This window comes from Panthera uncia, chromosome A2 (genome assembly GCF_023721935.1).
Source record: "Panthera uncia isolate 11264 chromosome A2, Puncia_PCG_1.0, whole genome shotgun sequence".
Classification (NCBI taxonomy): Eukaryota; Metazoa; Chordata; class Mammalia; order Carnivora; family Felidae; genus Panthera; species Panthera uncia.
Genome location: NC_064816.1, coordinates 24,388,445 through 24,406,658, shown reverse-complemented (window position 1 = coordinate 24,406,658; position 18,214 = coordinate 24,388,445). Strand labels below are relative to the sequence as shown.

At 38.2% G+C, this 18,214-nt stretch overlaps 1 protein-coding gene across 1 annotated transcript in view; it reads left to right on the top strand.

Moving 5' to 3' along the window:
* The window catches only part of DNAH12 (dynein axonemal heavy chain 12), a 217,434-nt gene that overhangs the window by 143,487 nt on the left and 55,733 nt on the right, over positions 1-18,214 (top strand). Inside the window, exons 50-54 of the mRNA XM_049640747.1 lie at positions 1,763-1,852; positions 2,444-2,584; positions 4,470-4,711; positions 5,771-5,918; positions 6,470-6,615. Coding sequence (XP_049496704.1) covers positions 1,763-1,852; positions 2,444-2,584; positions 4,470-4,711; positions 5,771-5,918; positions 6,470-6,615 — 767 coding nt within the window. The remainder of the gene's footprint in view (positions 1-1,762; positions 1,853-2,443; positions 2,585-4,469; positions 4,712-5,770; positions 5,919-6,469; positions 6,616-18,214) is intronic.

Genomic DNA, 18,214 nt, shown 5'->3' with positions numbered 1-18,214 from the left:
CTCAGGAACTTTCTCTATAACCACATAGGTGTTATTTCAGAGCATTCAAAAAATTCTGCTGAGTTAAGCAATATAGTGAAGTTGTTCAAAGCATGTGTTCTACAACCAGAATGTCTGTATTCAAAAATCCTGTCCTGCCAGCCATGTGACCTTGGGCAAGATACTTAATTAACCTTTGTGGAATTATTATAGTACATAATTATTATAGTACCTGCTGGAGGATTATTATAGTACCTGCTGCACAAAGTTAATGTGAGGATTCGATTACACATATGGATAGATACATACAGATTATACATACAGGTAGATACATACAGATTATACATACAGGTAGATACATATAGATTATACATGTAGATAATATAAAGTTCTTATGTATAAAGCCTTATAAACAATAAGTTTGCAATAGATGTTAGCTGTTTTTTTTTAATGTTTTTATTTTTGAGAGAGTATGAATGGGGGAGGGGCAGAGAGAGAGGAAGACACAGAATCTGAAGCAGGCTGCAGGCTCTGAGAGGTCAGCACAGAGCCCGACATGGGGCTCGAACTCACGGACTGTGAGATCTTGACCTGAGCCGAAGTCAGACACTTAACCGACTGAGCCACCCAGGCACCCCATATGTTAGCTGTTGTTATTATGATTATTAGTCAAGGTTATAGCCCTTAAAAAGGAAGGCATAACATCCATCCTAAACTAAATCTATGGACTTATTTTCTTTTCAGGCTTATTTATAGTACCTAGGTTTCAATTCCTGAATTGGGGAATTGGGATGTGTGTGTACATGCATAATAGAAAATAAATAGCTTCTTACTTTACCAAGTTATTCTCATTTATATACACACTTACAACCCTACCTATCAGGATTCTGGAATTAGGAAAAAGGATGGTGAGCTACTTACTTAACATCTTTGCCAGCACAAGCACTATGTGCTTTATCCTAGAACTGGCGGAGTGATGTGTAATCTTTTCCTTCTTACTCTTCTTTATCTCACTTGGGGAGCCTAGGTGGGTGAGGCAGTCATCTATAAGAAAAATGTTTGCTACCTGTCTTAGTCCATTTGGGCTGCTCTTACAAATTACCATACACTGGGGTGGCTTATATTTACTTCTCGTAGTTCTGGAGGCTGGGAATTCTGAGACCAAGGCTCCAGTAGATTCAGTGTCTGGTGGAAGGCCCACTTTCTGCTTTATAGATGGTTTGCTTTTCACATGGCAGAAGTAGGAGGGAGCTTTCTGAGGAATCTTTTATAAGGACACTAACCCCATTCGTGACCTAATCACCTCCCCACAATCCCACCTCCAAATACCATCACGCTGGGGATTATGTTTCAACATATGAATTTTGATGGGGGAGGACACAATTGTCAGTCAATAGCACTACTTTTCTGGTTTGAAAGAATCAAGAGTAAAGGAAAACAAAACTGGAAATAAAAAAAATACATTTTCTTATATGAAATTCTGATGGTGTTTATGCTAGTTGCTTTTACATTTCCTAAAGAGAAATAATTGCATCATTTGCCCTTTAAATGTTCACTTTTTTATAATAAATTCAATGTATAAATACATGTTCATATTTTAAATGTTTGATATGTTCAATATGTTCTTGGAGAGAGGAGTCTCTTTATTTCCAAAGAGATGTAAGTTGATATTTTGAAAGCGTATGGTTTCTCTGGATAATACAGCTTAAACTTCAAGAAGAAAAATTTATATTGAGCATCTTTAATTGTACATTTAATACGTTTCCATAAATTTTATTTATAGATATTAGATTACTGGGGACCTAGCAAAAAGCTTCTGGGAGATATGAATTTCTTAAGAGAGTTGAGAGAATATGACAAGGACAACATTCCAGTGAGTTTCATTGATTTTTTTGTATAACTTTGCCAAGATGTATAAGATCTTTAACATTATGCAATGTTATATAAAACATAAGAGGATGGTCCATATTTAAGATTAAAAGAATGAAGGAATTATTGACTTTCTTATGAATTCTCATAATGCATAAAACTGCTGCTTCAGACCATTGAAAGTCATTTAATAAGTTACTATTTTAGTGTATTATTAACATGAAACAAGTCTCTGTCTTCTTAGAATAGTTTAATAAATCTGAAACACAAGTGTATGTGAGATAAAAAAGTATAGTGCACTTTTCCATCCAAACTTGTATTTATTTATATCTAATTATTCTTTTCTCCTTTTTCCATATATCTTTCCAATCTCCAAAGTCTTAACTTTTTTTAGAGGAAACATCTTGCCTCGATGTCTATAATCTTGCATATTTTGCTCACAAATATGACTTGTGTTTCTGCTACAATACTTGACCTTGGTTTTTAAAGACAACATAACTTTCTTACACAATTTTTTGCTGTGCATGATTATTTTTTCATCTTATGATTGTATGATACATGTTGAAATTTTAAGATCTAAATGCTTGCTGTATAGGTGACTGTTATGCAGAAGATACGTGGCGAGTACCTAACAAACCCTGAATTTGACCCTTCTAAGATTGCGAAAGCTTCTTCTGCTGCTGAGGGTCTGTGTAAGTGGATCATGGCTATGGAAGTGTATGACAGAGTTGCAAAGGTATTTTGAGGATCAGTACATTCATTTTGTCTTGAAATATTCCCAGAAATTAAAATCTATGCCTATATTGACAAGTTAAGAAGTTTCTAGAAATGATACCAGCAAGAATTTGTCTTGCTACAGCACAAACACCAGATGTTAAGTATCTAGTAGATGAAGAGGAATACTTGTGTGTGACATAACCTTGCCAGGGCTAGTGTGAGTGGTAGCACTGTGGGAACAGGGGTGAATTGGCCAGACTGACCTATAGCTATAGAGACTTAGGGCATAAAAGAATTAGAGTTTCAGGAGCAAAGAAAACAAAACATCAAGGGCAAAGTGGCAGATTAAAAAGCTGATTCAAGGGGTCAAAAGTAGGAAGGTGCAGTAAAGTTAAGAGGTAGAGCATGGAAAGTTGCCCTGAAGCAATGGCATGCATTGATAGGGAAACTTTTATGGAGAATGGTTAAAAACACTTTGTAACTTTGGCTAGCAAAGGACCAGGGAAACACTGGCCTTGCCCTCTGTAGCTTGCAGAATTCTACTGAGGGAAGCAGGAAATACAAATAAAATGTCAGGGAAAAATACATGGTAGCAAGTGTTTAGAATAACCTCAGGGTATAGAATAAATGATCAAGCTGTCACAATTTAGAAACATACACATGTGCCTGTGGAGAGGTAGGGATTTTGATTGTTAGTTTCAGGGGAGTAGACTTGTCAAAGGAAAAGAAATTAGTTTTATCTGGGATATTCTTCATTGAGCATCGTGGGGAGAGGTCCGCATTGCAAATTTTGAGCTCTCAACCTAGCTCATCTCCACCCATCTCCCAAGGCATGTGGAATAAGGCAGAGAAGCCAAGGCATTTACACTACACTGCCATTTCAGTTCTGATGCAGCTGTCCCATGTTGTTAGGGAAGGGTTGGAGGGAGATATTCAGGAAGGTCTCCTCTGGAGTCAAAAGTAGAAAGTGGAGCTGCCTGCTTTCTCTCTATTTATTTAACACATTCCGGGATTTCAGCCCAAAGGAGAGAAAACAGGACATTTGGTGTCTGATCCCTGCCTCCTCCCTCCCTCTTTGCCATCAGCTTTGTTCATGGCAATGAACCAGAAGATACAGAACTTCCTTCTTTCAAACTGGCATATAGTCTTTTTGGTCATCTTCTAAATTCTTTTTCCCCATGGTTTAAAATACACTCCACGATCAAGTTGGCCAAACCCCATTCTTGATATACTAATGAGCATAATAGGATAAGAACTTTAGAAAATCCCCTTTCTCTCAATAAAGTGTGGCTTTTCAAGACTTGTTGAGGAAAAGTTTGTTTTGGTAGTGAAACTGAACATCAAGGCTTGCTTTCTCTTTGTACCTGTTATCATAGTCTTAATCCCTCCAAGGCAAATGTATGCCTCAGCCAACTGGGAAAAAGACTACAGACTTGAAAATGCCACACACACACACACACACACACACACACACACACAGAGGCATATTTATATATTTTAAATATTTATAATCTCCGTTACATGTGTTTTCCTGTGTTTTTAGCAACAGTTGAATGGCAACTTCTCATTCTTTTGAGACATTTTGCTACGTATTGTACTGGTTTCGCTACATATTCTAACATATTGTTGGTCCAGAATAATTCATCTATTTTATAGATGATCATTTGCTAGTCCAGAATGATTTATATGTTTTATATGACATATAAATATATTTTACTTTATTTGGGTAAAAAATACATAAGATTTAAGGCAAAATGCTTATTTTGCATAATTTATTATTATAAGTAACAAATGTATTTCTAATAATAATTAATCAACTTTTAACCCGTAGTATCTGTAAAGGGTTATTTAGGTGTCTGTTTTACATAGCACACATCGTGCCTACATGCATTGTTCCCAAACAGGTAGTAGCTCCTAAGAAAGCCCGCTTAGCAGAAGCTCAGAAGTCCCTAGCTGAGACCATGGAGCTTTTGAATCAGAAGAGAGCAGAACTGGCAGAAGTAGAACATCATGTGGAAAATTTACAAAGAACATTTATGGAGAAAACTGAGGAAAAGGCTCGTTTAGAAGATCAGGTGGAACTCTGCGCTAAGAAACTAGAAAGAGCCTCAAAACTAATTGGAGGACTGGGTGGAGAAAAATCAAGGTCAGATTTCTGCGCACTTGAACAGTATTTTAGAAAGTCAGGCATGTATATGTTACTTTCTTTGGGTATTTATTATGATTACTGATTTGTAAATGGCTGGTTTAGAATGTGGGGCATTCTACAAGGCACTTGGCCAGGCTTCTCCAAACAATATATTAATGTCAAGGATGGTGTTTGCAACTTCTTTCTAAATGCTTTTTTTTAAATTAGCAAAATAAGGTTTGCTAGATTAAAAATGATCACTTTTAATCTAAGTGGTGAGTATATGGGTCATTATATAATTTTTTTCCGATCTTATGTGTGTTCAAACTTTATTATAATATGTTTGTAGTAGACATATGGCTCACTTTCTTGAAATTTATTTCAAAGAAGATATAACTGGATTGATCTAACTAAACCAGTTAGCTTTATTCTAATCTATTTTTTTGTACTGACCAGCCAACTATCTCACTTATTAATTCTATATGTTGAATGAATTGCGTGATAAGGTAATAGGCCTTTGACAGTATTTTGTAGTGCAGATTAGGTGGTTTTGAAATGCACTTTTTTACTGTAAAGCTTCATTAAACGGAAAAAAAAAAAAAAACAACCTTAACAATAGTATGCCACTTAAACAATAGTATACCTAAACAATAGTATACAACTTAAATGTATTTTTTGGTAATGAATTACAAATGTTTTTGTGTTTTACAGACTAACAATAAATACTGAAACAAATAACAGGGCTTCTAGACCAAATCATCCCGGAGAAAATTATTAGACAAAATGCTGGCCTGTTTTTATTTTTGTTCTTGTTTATTCTGAAGGGTCAAGTTCTGCAAGAAATGCCTAGTAATCTAATAATGAAAGGTGGATTGTCATTCATATTGCGTAGATATGGATTATAGCATTGTCAGAACTAGAAGGGACCTAGCCTCCTCATTTTGTAGAGATAAGCAAAAGTCCAACATTTCATGACTTTTTGTTACAGAGTTTGGACTAGAAGCCCCTTACCCTTTCAAATGCTATCTTCCATCATTCTCTATAGTGAGGCTGTTTTGCCTTTGGTTGATCTCACAGATGGTCTCAAGCTGCAGATGACCTTCAGGTGATATATGAAAATTTGACTGGTGACGTCTTAGTATCAGCAGGAGTAATAGCCTATCTTGGTGCTTTCACTTCTGGCTTTCGACAAACATGTACAGAAGATTGGAGTATGTTGTGCAAGGTAGTGGTTTCATATTTCATGAGTTTCTTTTTGAACATGCAAAGTATGTGTTGGGGTATCGTGGAGAAAAAGATGGTAATAAAAATGAAGAAGGGAAGAAATAGCTGGAAGTATGGGGTCTTGTTCTTTGCTTCTTGTTTGATCAGTAAAATGCTTTCATTGTCCAACTTGCAGCTTTTTCTATTTTTTAGAGTCATTAAATAATATCTAATGACAAATCAATAATTTTTTTTAAACTGAGTTGAATCCTCAGCATCTTTTTTTTTTTTTTAAGTTTATTTATTTTTGAGACAGAGAGAGACAGAGCATGAACAGGGGAGGGGCAGAGAGAGAGAGGGAGACACAGAATCGGAAACAGGCTCCAGGCTCTGAGCCATCAGCCCAGAGCTCGACGCGGGGCTCGAACTCACGGACCGCAAGATCGTGACCTGAGCTGAAGTCGGACGCTTAACCGACTGAGCCACCCAGGCGCCCCGACAAATCAATAATTGTAAAAATATTTCAACCAACAAGAATAAGGGAAACATTAGATATTTGTTTATTTCTTACAGAAGAAAAGAATTCCATGTTCAGAGGAGTTCTCATTGAGTAAGACTCTGGGTGATCCAGTAAAAATTAGAGCCTGGAACATAGCTGGACTGCCAACAGATACTTTCTCAATAGATAATGGAGTGATTGTTAATAACTCCAGGCGTTGGTAAGGAGCATAAAGTATTTTTCAATGATTTTATTTGAAAGTAATTAAACATGGAGAAAAGTTGACAGGATTTTAAAGTAAGTACCTACATAACTGCCACCTCCTAGATTCTACAATTGACAGTTTATTATTCTTGCTGCTTTATCACATGTTTATCTATCACTCCATCCATCCTCCAACTCATCCTGTTTCTACCTTTCAACATAAGTTGCAGATACGGTTATACTCCCCCCCTACCCCGAATGCTTCAGCATGCATATCATTAACTTAAGTTGTTTTTGTTTGTTTTTCTTTCTTTTTTTTTAATGTTTATTTATTTTGAGAAAGAGAGAAACAGAGAGAGTGGGGGAGGAACAGAGAGAGAGGGAGAGAGAGAATTCCAAGCAGGCTCCATGTGGAGTTCAGTGCAGAACCCAATGCAGGGTTCGCTCCCACAATTGTGAGATCATGACCTGAGCCGAAATCAAGAGTAAGACACTTAACCGACTGAGCCACCCAGGTCCCCCATTTTTTTTTTTTGAGGTAAAATTTATGTACAATGGAATACACAAGACTTAAGTATACCATTCAATGAGTTCCAACAAAAATGTACACTTGGTACAGATACAGCACATGACTAACATCCAGGAAGTTCTCTTATGTCCCTTCCCAGTAAATCTCCACTCTCACTCCACAGTAGGAAATTATTCTGATTATCTTCCACCACAGGCTAGTTTTGCCTGTTCTAGAACTTCATATAAACAGAACATACTGTAGGTACTCTTGTGTAAGGCTTCTTCCACAAAGCATAACATTCCTATTTTTTTTTGTTGCTGAGTAATATTCCATCATATGACTATATCACCATGCATTCTCCTGTTGATGGACACCTCGGCTCTTTGGAGTTTTGGCTATTAAATGTATTTATTTTTACTGGGCATTTCTACCTGTTTTTAAGATACTATAACTTGATAATTTGTGCCACTTCATGGATATCTTTTTTCAATTGCTATCATTGATAGTGTAATAACTATATCAACTTTTCAAATGGTTTTATTATCCTTTTATTTATCTCACTTTGAAAAACTTGAACAAGAATTCATATCTGAGAATTCATTTCCTATAAATGATTATTTATTCATGTTATCATTTCACTTTTAGTCTTTTCATGGGACTATATCTCAAACATACTGTGATAAATACTGTTGAGCTCTTATATTCATGAGGTACTGCTGTAAGTGTCCTGTATTCTCACAAATTCCTATGAATTGACATTATTATTATTCCATCTTACAGATGAGAAATTGAGGCCCAGAGTGATTTAATAATTTGAAATTTAGTAAGATAACTGAACTAGTAAATGGTGGAGCCGGAATTTTAACCCAGACAATTTAACTTCCAAATCCTTGTTCTTGATTACTATGTTAAGTGAAATGTGGGATAGGATATCACATTTACCACCTTTAAAACTGTAAGGGAAATTTCAGTCATCTTGTGGAATATGAGGTATACGTATAAGGAAATCTTACATTGTGAAAGTCTGAGTTACTGTTTGTTATATTCTTTGGAAACCCTACTAGATACTTCAAGACATCTAAGTCTGCTTTACATTGACAGTATTGTTTTAACAAAATAAGGATGTGAGTGATCATTTTTTTGGTGTTTATCCACTCAAAGTTTACTTGAGCATGAACATCCTTAAGTTGAAACTTCTAGACAAATTAGTAAATGTATTATAAGCTGAGAAAGTATAGTTATTAAAAACATGTGTTCTCTGGCAGAGCAGGGAAAATTCTACTTAACAGAATATTAGACCCCAAGTCTTTATAGTTCTGTTTTAGAACTCTTTTCAATGCATGAGTGGTTATTCAGATTTTTTAAATTGTAATTCAGAAAATGCTGTTGGTATATCTATGTCTTAATTGAAATTCAAGGAAACTAGAGATTTCGGGGTTGTATGTAAATTGAGGAAAACAATCTGTCATTTTCTGGCAGAAAGTTGACTTTTCTAATAAAGTAATTTTCTAATGGAGTTACCCTTTTTACCTGTTATTTGCAGAATAGCTGGTCATGGATTGGGTACTTTTAAAGGATTAATCTCCTTCCTCATAGCTCAGACTTTGCTTCTTGCCACTTGAGCCCAGTATAGTCATCTATGGCTGTCACCCTTGATGTCACCAATATAAGTGGCCACAGAGGCTTTTTTCCTGCATCGAGAGAGAAAGAGAGAGAGAGAGAGTTCATCTTGGTATTCTTTCTGAAGTTCTCTGAGTTTCTCAGATCTATTTCATTTTCTCTCTCTCTTATCTCTGGGATTACTTATGTTTGTAAGTCTTTTTGATATTGTCCCAAAGCTATGGGATGCTCTGTTTTGGTTTTAGCCCCTCTTTTCTTTTTGAGTTTCAGTCTAGGTATAACTTCTATAAAACTGTCTAGTTCTGCTGAGTCACTACATACAGCCCATGAAAGGAAATATTTAGATTTGACATCATATTTGTTTATTTCTAGTGTTTCCATTTAACTCTTTCTTATAATTTCATCTCTCTGATGAAGATCTTCTCTTTAGGCATGTTATCCACCTTTTCCAGTAACTCTTTTACATTTTAATCACAGTTATTGTTAAATTTCTTGTCTAATATTTCCAACATTTATGTCCTCTGTGAGTCTGTTTCTGTTAATTTCTTTGTCTCCTGAGAATGTTTAGACATTTTTTTACCTGCTTATTTAAGTATCTCATAATATTTGCTTGAATGCCAGATATCATGGGTCTAACAATGGGGACTGAGCTAAACAGTATTAACTACTGGAGATGAGCATTCCTCTTTTTCTACCATGACATTAGTACAGAGATTTGAGTCAGCCTAATCATGAGATACGCTGGGTTTGGGTTTTGTTGCTCAGATAAAGTTCAGAAGACCAAAAACTTTAAATTAATCTAGCCATGGGTCGATGCTTAGAATGAGGGTTAGAGTTCTGGAGTGTTTTTAATCTGTGTTAGTTTTGTCTTCAGCTTTCATCTGTTTGTGAATGCCCATGGCACAGAATGTGTGCCTCTACATTTTTGCTTTTTCCCTGGAGGTGGATTGCTGTTCTTTTGTGTACCATGTTGGGTTGTTACGGGGCAAAGTGGGAGTTCTCTGTAATTTTGATTCTTACTCGGTCTTAGAAAATCCTTGTTCATGTGGGCCTTCAAGGGTAGGACTTTTTCACCTTTCTGTCCCTCCTTCCTATGACAGCTGAATTCTGGCATGAAATATAGATCAATGGTTACAGATTCTCAGGGGACTTTTTCCCAGCTGGAGGTAAAACTGGACTAAAAACACTACCTTCCTGTCTCCTTATGCATAGATTTTTTTCTGTGATTTCACTAAGCCTTTTATGGGTTTAAGCTTAATACATGGGTCTCGGTTCTAGCTTCCTGCCATATATGGACTCAAGGACCCCCTTGTTTATTAGAACTGACAGTCTCCCCAAGGCTAGCTGTCATTTCAGCTCCCATACATATTATTCTGGAATTCAGTTTTGCCTGTGTTTCTGTGTTTTTCCCTGTGTATGTTTATGTATTATGTATGTATGTCACCTATGTATTTTTCAAATGCCCTATTTTATCCACCAGTACTAGGTAGCAGGAGGATTTTTTTTTTTTTATTATTTAGCCACTCACTCAGTGAGAACTATGGTTTATAATTAATCCTTATTGTGCTTGTTCATGATTTCTAGAGGTTTATCTGTTTATAATATTGTGCAGTGGTCACAGCAGTACAGATTCCAGTGTCGGGATAGGCGAATTCAAATTTTCCCCTGTCACTTTCTGTCTTGAGATTTTGGTAACTTACTTGACCTCTCAATGCCTTAGGTGCCCCTCCTGTAAATGGGGATAATAATAACTCCTACCTCATAGAAATGTTGTGAGAAAGTGCGCAGTACAAATAAGTGTTCAATAAATATTAATTTTTAAAACTAATTATCATCTTCAAATTCCTCATTTTAGTGTCTATACCTCAAAATCTGACTTTGCTTACTTTTTAACCACAGTGAAAATACTTTGCTGCTTTATTAACACATCGTTCTGGCTACTTAACAGCAATGCTTTTATTTGCCCCAAATTACTTCCTCTGTCAGAAGCATAGATGGATAATGCTTTTTAATTCAGACTGCCCAAAGATCTCAAATGTAGGCTAGCATACTGTCATACCTACAGTAAGGTATGCTTGAAATACAAATGCTATGGCAAGGTCTTGTCTCTCTGGATACAGCTCAGTTTTCCACTTATGTATGTAATACATAAGAGTGTATTAAGTTGGAATTGGATTCCTGGTGTTTTTTTTTTTAAACTTTTTAAATGTTTGTTTATTTTTGAGACAGAGCATGAGCAGGGGAGGGGCAAAGAGAGAGGGAGACACAGAATCCAAAGCAGGCTCCAGGCTCTGAGCTGTCAGCACAGAGCCCAATGCTGGGCTCGAACTCACAGAATATGAGATACTGACCTGAGCCTAAGTCAGACGCTTAGCCAACTGAGCAACGCAGGCACCCCGGATTTCTTTTTTTTTTTAATTTTTTTTTTTAACGTTTATTTATTTTGAGACAGAGAGAGACAAAGCATGAACGGGGGAGGGTCAGAGAGAGGGAGACACAGAATCTGAAACAGGCTCCAGGCTCTGAGCTGTCAGCACCGAGCCTGACGCGGGGCTCGAACTCACGGACCGTGAGATCATGACCTGAGCCGAAGTCGGCCGCCCAACCGACTGAGCCACCCAGGCGCCCCACCCCGGATTTCTTTTATAACAAACAACAATCTCTACTGTATTACCAAGAACATTAATTTATGTATTAACAAAAACGTTGATTAGTATTAAGTGTTAATTTATAAAAATTGTTACTTATTGAAAGGGAGTCAACAATACTATATTTTTCCAATGATAAGGATATATAAAAATGAAAACCAATTCCTTCAAACAGGACCTTGAAAAGTACTAAGAGCATCTAGTCCATTTTTAAGCAGTTGTATGCTGGGGTGCCTGGGTGGCTCAGTTGGTTAAGCGTCCAACTTTGGCTCAGGTCATGATCGCACATTCTGTGAGTTCGAGCCCCGTGTCGGGCTCTGTGCTGACAGCTCAGAGCTTGGAGCCTGCTTCAGATTCTGTGTTTCCCCCCTCTCTTGCCCCTCCCCTCTCTCTGCCTCTCCCCTCTCTCTGCCCCTCCCCTCTCTCTGCCCCTCTCCTCATGCTCTCTCTTGCTCTTAAAAATAAGTAAACATAAAAAAAATTTTTAAGCAGTTGTATGCAAAATAACTTTCTCGTTTCCAGAACACTTTTCCACTATTTGCTGTGATAGCAAAAGTAAATTTTAACTAGTATCTGGACCTTTTTGTATTTTTAATAGGATTTCAGCACAATTTGAGCTGGGAATGAAAACAACCAGTCAGCTAATAATTGGATTGTTCTGTCTTTTTTTTTCTTTTTCAAGTTTTTATTTAAATTCAGTTAGTTAACATACAGTGTAATATTAGTTTCAGGTATAGGATTTGGCGATTCCTTACTTACATACAACACCTAATGCTCATCACAACAAATGCCCTCCTTAATCCTCATCACCTATTTAACCCTCCACTCAGCTCCCCTCCAGTAACCCTCAGTTCGTTTTCTATAGTTAAGAATCTGTTTCTTGGTTTGTCTCTCTTTGTTTTCCCCCATCTGTTTTTTTTCTTAAATTCCACTTATGAGTGAAATCATATAGTATTTGTCTTTCTCTGACTTATTTTGCTTAGCATAATATACTCTAACTCTATCCATGTCATTGCAAATGGCAAGATTTCATTCTTTTTGATGGCTGAGTAATATTCCACATCTTCTTTATCCATTCATGAGTCAATGGACATTTGGGCTCTTTCTTTCTTTTTATTTTTATTTTTATTTATTTTTTATTTATTTTTTATTTTTTTAATATATGAAATTTACTGTCAAATTGGTTTCCATACAACACCCAGTGCTCATCCCAAAAGGTGCCCTCCTCAATACCCATCACCCACCCTGCCTTCCCTCCCACCCCCCATCAACCCTCAGTTTGTTCTCAGTTTTTAACAGTCTCTTATGCTTTGGCTCTCTCCCACTCTAACCTCTTTTTTTTTTTTTCCTTCCCCTCCCCCATGGGTTTCTGTTACGTTTCTCAGGATCCACATAAGAGTGAAACCATATGGTATCTGTCTTTCTCTGTATGGCTTATTTCACTTAGCATCACACTCTCCAGATCCATCCATGTTGCTACAAAAGGCCATATTTCATTTTTTCTCATTGCCACGTAGTATTCCATTGTGTATATAAACCACAATTTCTTTATCCATTCATCAGTTGATGGACATTTAGGCTCTTTCCATAATTTGGCTATTGTTGAGAGTGCTGCTATAAACATTGGGGTACAAGTGCCCCTATGCATCAGTACTCCTGTATCCCTTGGATAAATTCCTAGCAGTGCTATTGTTGGGTCATAAGGTAGGTCTATTTTTAATTTTCTGAGGAACCTCCACACTGCTTTCCAGAGCGGCTGCACCAATTTGCATTCCCACCAACAGTGCAAGAGGGTTCCCGTTTCTCCACATCCTCTCCAGCATCTATAGTCTCCTGATTTGTTCATTTTGGCCACTCTGACTGGCGTGAGGTGATATCTGAGTGTGGTTTTGATTTGTATTTCCCTGATAAGGAGCAACGTTGAACATCTTTTCATGTGCCTGTTGGCCATCCGGATGTCTTCTTTAGAGAAGTGTCTATTCATGTTTTCTGCCCATTTCTTCACTGGGTTATTTGTTTTTCGGGTGTGGAGTTTGATGAGCTCTTTATAGATTTTGGATACTAGCCCTTTGTCCGATGTGTCATTTGCAAATATCTTTTCCCATTCCGTTGGTTGCCTTTTAGTTTTGTTGGTTGTTTCCTTTGCTGTGCAGAAGCTTTTTATCTTCATAAGGTCCCAGTAATTCACTTTTGCTTTTAATTCCCTTGCCTTTGGGGATGTGCCGAGTAAGAGATTGCTACGGCTGAGGTCAGAGAGGTCTTTTCCTGCTTTCTCCTCTAAGGTTTTGATGGTTTCCTGTCTCACATTCAGGTCCTTTATCCATTTTGAGTTTATTTTTGTGAATGGTGTGAGAAAGTGGTCTAGTTTCAACCTTCTGCATGTTGCTGTCCAGTTCTCCCAGCACCATTTGTTAAAGAGACTGTCTTTTTTCCATTGGATGTTCTTTCCTGCTTTGTCAAAGATGAGTTGGCCATACGTTTGTGGGTCTAGTTCTGGGGTTTCTATTCTATTCCATTGGTCTATGTGTCTGTTTTTATGCCAATACCATGCTGTCTTGATGATGACAGCTTTGTAGTAGAGGCTAAAGTCTGGGATTGTGATGCCTCCTGCTTTGGTCTTCTTCTTCAAAATTACTTTGGCTATTCGGGGCCTTTTGTGGTTCCATATGAATTTTAGGATTGCTTGTTCTAGTTTCGAGAAGAATGCTGGTGCAATTTTGACTGGGATTGCATTGAATGTGTAGATAGCTTTGGGTAGTATTGACATTTTGACAATATTTATTCTTCCAATCCATGAGCAGGGAATGTCTTTCCATTTCTTTATATCTTCTTCAATTACCTTCATAAGCTTTCTATAGTTTTCAGCATACAGATCTTTTACATCTTTGGTTAGATTTATTCCTAGGTATTTTATGCTTCTTGGTGCAATTGTGAATGGGATCAGTTTCTTCATTTGTCTTTCTGTTGCTTCATTGTTAGTGTATAAGAATGCAACTGATTTCTGTACATTGATTTTGTATCCTGCAACTTTGCTGAATTCATGTATCAGTTCTAGCAGACTTTTGGTGGAGTCTATCGGATTTTCCATGTATAATATCATGTCATCTGCAAAAAGCGAAAGCTTGACTTCATCTTTGCCAATTTTGATGCCTTTGATTTCCTTTTGTTGTCTGATTGCTGATGCTAGAACTTCCAGCACTATATTAAACAACAGCGGTGACAGTGGGCATCCCTGTCGTGTTCCTGATCTCAGGGAAAAAGCTCTCAGTTTTTCCCCGTTGAGGATGATGTTAGCTGTGGGCTTTTCATAAATGGCCTTTATGATCTTTAAGTATGTTCCTTCTATCCCGACTTTCTCAAGGGTTTTTATTACGAAAGGGTGCTGGATTTTGTCAAAGGCCTTTTCTGCATCGATTGACAGGATCATATGGTTCTTCTCTTTTTTTTTTGTTAATGTGATGTATCACGTTGATTGATTTGTGAATGTTGAACCAGCCCTGCATCCCAGGAATGAATCCCACTTGATCATGGTGAATAATTCTTTTTATATGCCGTTGAATTCGATTTGCTGGTATCTTATTGAGAATTTTTGCATCCATATTCATCAGGGATATTGGCCTGTAGTTCTCTTTTTTTACTGGGTCTCTGTCTGGTTTAGGAATCAAAGTAATACTGGCTTCATAGAATGAGTCTGGAAGTTTTCCTTCCCTTTCTATTTCTTGGAATAGCTTGAGAAGGATAGGTATTATCTCTGCTTTAAATGTCTGGTAGAACTCCCCTGGGAAGCCATCTGGTCCTGGACTCTTATTTGTTGGGAGATTTTTGATAACCGATTCAATTTCTTCGCTGGTTATGGGTCTGTTCAAGCTTTCTATTTCCTCCTGATTGAGTTTTGGAAGAGTGTGGGTGTTTAGGAATTTGTCCATTTCTTCCAGGTTGTCCAATTTGTTGGCATATAATTTTTCATAGTATTCCCTGATAATTGTTTGTATCTCTGAGGGATTGGTTGTAATCATTCCATTTTCATTCATGATTTTATCTATTTGGGTCATCTCCCTTTTCTTTTTGAGAAGCCTGGCTAGAGGTTTGTCAATTTTGTTTATTTTTTCAAAAAACCAACTCTTGGTTTCGTTGATCTGCTCTACAGTTTTTTTAGATTCTATATTGTTTATTTCTGCTCTGATCTTTATTATTTCTCTTCTTCTGCTGGGTTTAGGCTGCCTTTGCTCTTCTGCTTCTATTTCCTTTAGGTGTGCTGTTAGATTTTGTATTTGGGATTTTTCTTGTTTCTTGAGATAGGCCTGGATTGCAATGTATTTTCCTCTCAGGACTGCCTTCGCTGCGTCCCAAAGCGTTTGGATTGTTGTATTTTCATTTTCGTTTGTTTCCATATATTTTTAAATTTCTTCTCTAATTGCCTGGTTGACCCACTCATTCGTTAGTAGGGTGTTCTTTAACCTCCATGCTTTTGGAGGTTTTCCAGACTTTTTCCTGTGGTTGATTTCGAGCTTCATAGCATTGTGGTCTGAAAGTATGCATGGTATAATTTCAATTCTTGTAAACTTATGAAGGGCTGTTTTGTGACCCAGTATATGATCTATCTTGGAGAATGTTCCATGTGCACTCGAGAAGAAAGTATATTCTGTTGCTTTGGGATGCAGAGTTCTAAATATATCTGTCAAGTCCATCTGATCCAATGTATCATTCAGGGCCCTTGTTTCTTTATTGACCGTGTGTCTAGATGATCTATCCATTTCTGTAAGTGGGGTGTTAAAGTCCCCTGCAATGACCACATTCTTATCAATAAGGTTGCTTATGTTTGTGAGTAATTGTTTTATATATTTGGGGGCTCCGGTATTCGGCGCATAGACATTTATAATTGTTAGCTCTTCCTAATGGATAGACCCTGTAATTATTATATAATGCCCTTCTTCATCTCTTGTTACAGCCTTTAATTTAAAGTCTAGTTTGTCTGATATAAGTATGGCTACTCCAGCTTTCTTTTGGCTTCCAGGAGCATGATAAATAGTTCTCCATCCCCTCACTCTCAATCTAAAGGTGTCCTCAGATCTAAAATGAGTCTCTTGTAGACAGCAAATAGTTGGGTCTTGTTTTTTTATCCATTCTGATACCCTGTGTCTTTTGGTTGGCGCATTTAATCCATTTACATTCAGTGTTATTATAGAAAGATACGGGTTTAGAGTCATTGTGATGTCTGTATGTTTTATGCTTGTAGTGATGTCTCTGGTACTTTGTCTCACAGGATCCCCCTTAGGATCTCTTGTAGGGCTGGTTTCGTGGTGACAAATTCCTTCAGTTTTTGTTTGTTTGGGAAGACCTTTATCTCTCCTTCTATTCTAAATGACAGACTTGCTGGATAAAGGATTCTCGGCTGCATATTTTTTCTGTTTAGCACACTGTAGATATCGTGCCAAGCCTTTCTGGCCTGCCAAGTTTCAAAGGAGAGATCAGTCACGAGTCTTATAGGTCTCCCTTTATAAGTGAGGGCACGTTTATCCCTTGCTGCTTTCAGAATTTTCTCTTTATCCTTGTATTTTGCCAGTTTCACTATGATACGTCGTGCAGAAGATCGATTCAAGTTACGTCTGAAGGGAGTTCTCTGTGCCTCTTGGATTTCAATGCCTTTTTCCTTCCCCAGTTCAGGGAAGTTCTCAGCTATAATTTCTTCAAGTACCCCTTCAGCACCTTTCCCTCTCTCTTCCTCCTCTGGGATACCAATTATGCGTATATTATTTCTTTTTAGTGTATCACTTAGTTCTCTAATTTTCCCCTCATACTCCTGGATTTTTTTATCTCTCTTTCTCTCAGCTTCCTCTTTTTCCATAACTTTATCTTCTAGTTCACTTATTCTCTCCTCTGCCTCTTCAATCCGAGCCGTCGTCATTTCCATTTTGTTTTGCATTTCGTTTAAAGCGCTTTTCTGCTCCTCGTGACTGTTCCTTAGTCCCTTGATCTCTGTGGCAAGAGATTCTCTGCTGTCCTCTATACTGTTTTCAAGCCCAGCGATTAATTTTATGACTATTATTCTAAATTCACTTTCTGTTATATTATTTAAATCCTTTTTGATCAGTTCATTAGCTGTTGTTATTTCCTGGAGATTCTTCTGAGGGGAATTCTTCCGTTTGGTCATTTTGGATAGTCCCTGGAATGGTGAGGACCTGCAGGGCACTTCCCCTGTGCTGTGGTGTTTAACTGGAGTTGGTGGGCGGGGCCGCAGTCCGACCTGATATCTGCCCCCAGCCCACCACTGGGTCCACAGTCAGACTGGTGTGTGCCTTCTCTTCCCCTCTCCTAGGGGCGGGATTCACTGTGGGGTGGCGTGGCCCATCTGGGCTACTTGCACACTGCCAGGCTTGTGGTGCTGGGGATCTGGCGTATTAGCTGGGGTGGGTAGGCAAGGTGCACGGGGGCAGGAGGGGCAGGCTTAGCTCGCTTCTCCTTAGGTGATCCACTTCAGGAGGGGCCCTGTGGCAGCGGGAGGGAGTCAGATCCGCTGCCGGAGGTTTGGCTCCGCAGAAGCACAGAGTTGGGTGTTTGCGCGGAACGAGCAAGTTCCCTGGCAGGAACTGGTTCCCTTTGGGATTTTGGCTGGGGGATGGGCGGGGGAGATGGCGCTGGCGCCTTTGTTCCCCGCCAAGCTGAGCTCTGCCGTCCGAGGGCTCAGCAGCTCTCCCTCCCTTTGTCCTCCAGCCTTCCCGCTTTCCGAGCAGAGCTGTTAACTTATGACCTCCCAGACGCTAAGTTGCGCTTGCTGTTGGAACACAGTCCGTCCGGCCCCTCCGCTTTTGCCAGCCAGACTCGGGGGCTCTGCTTGG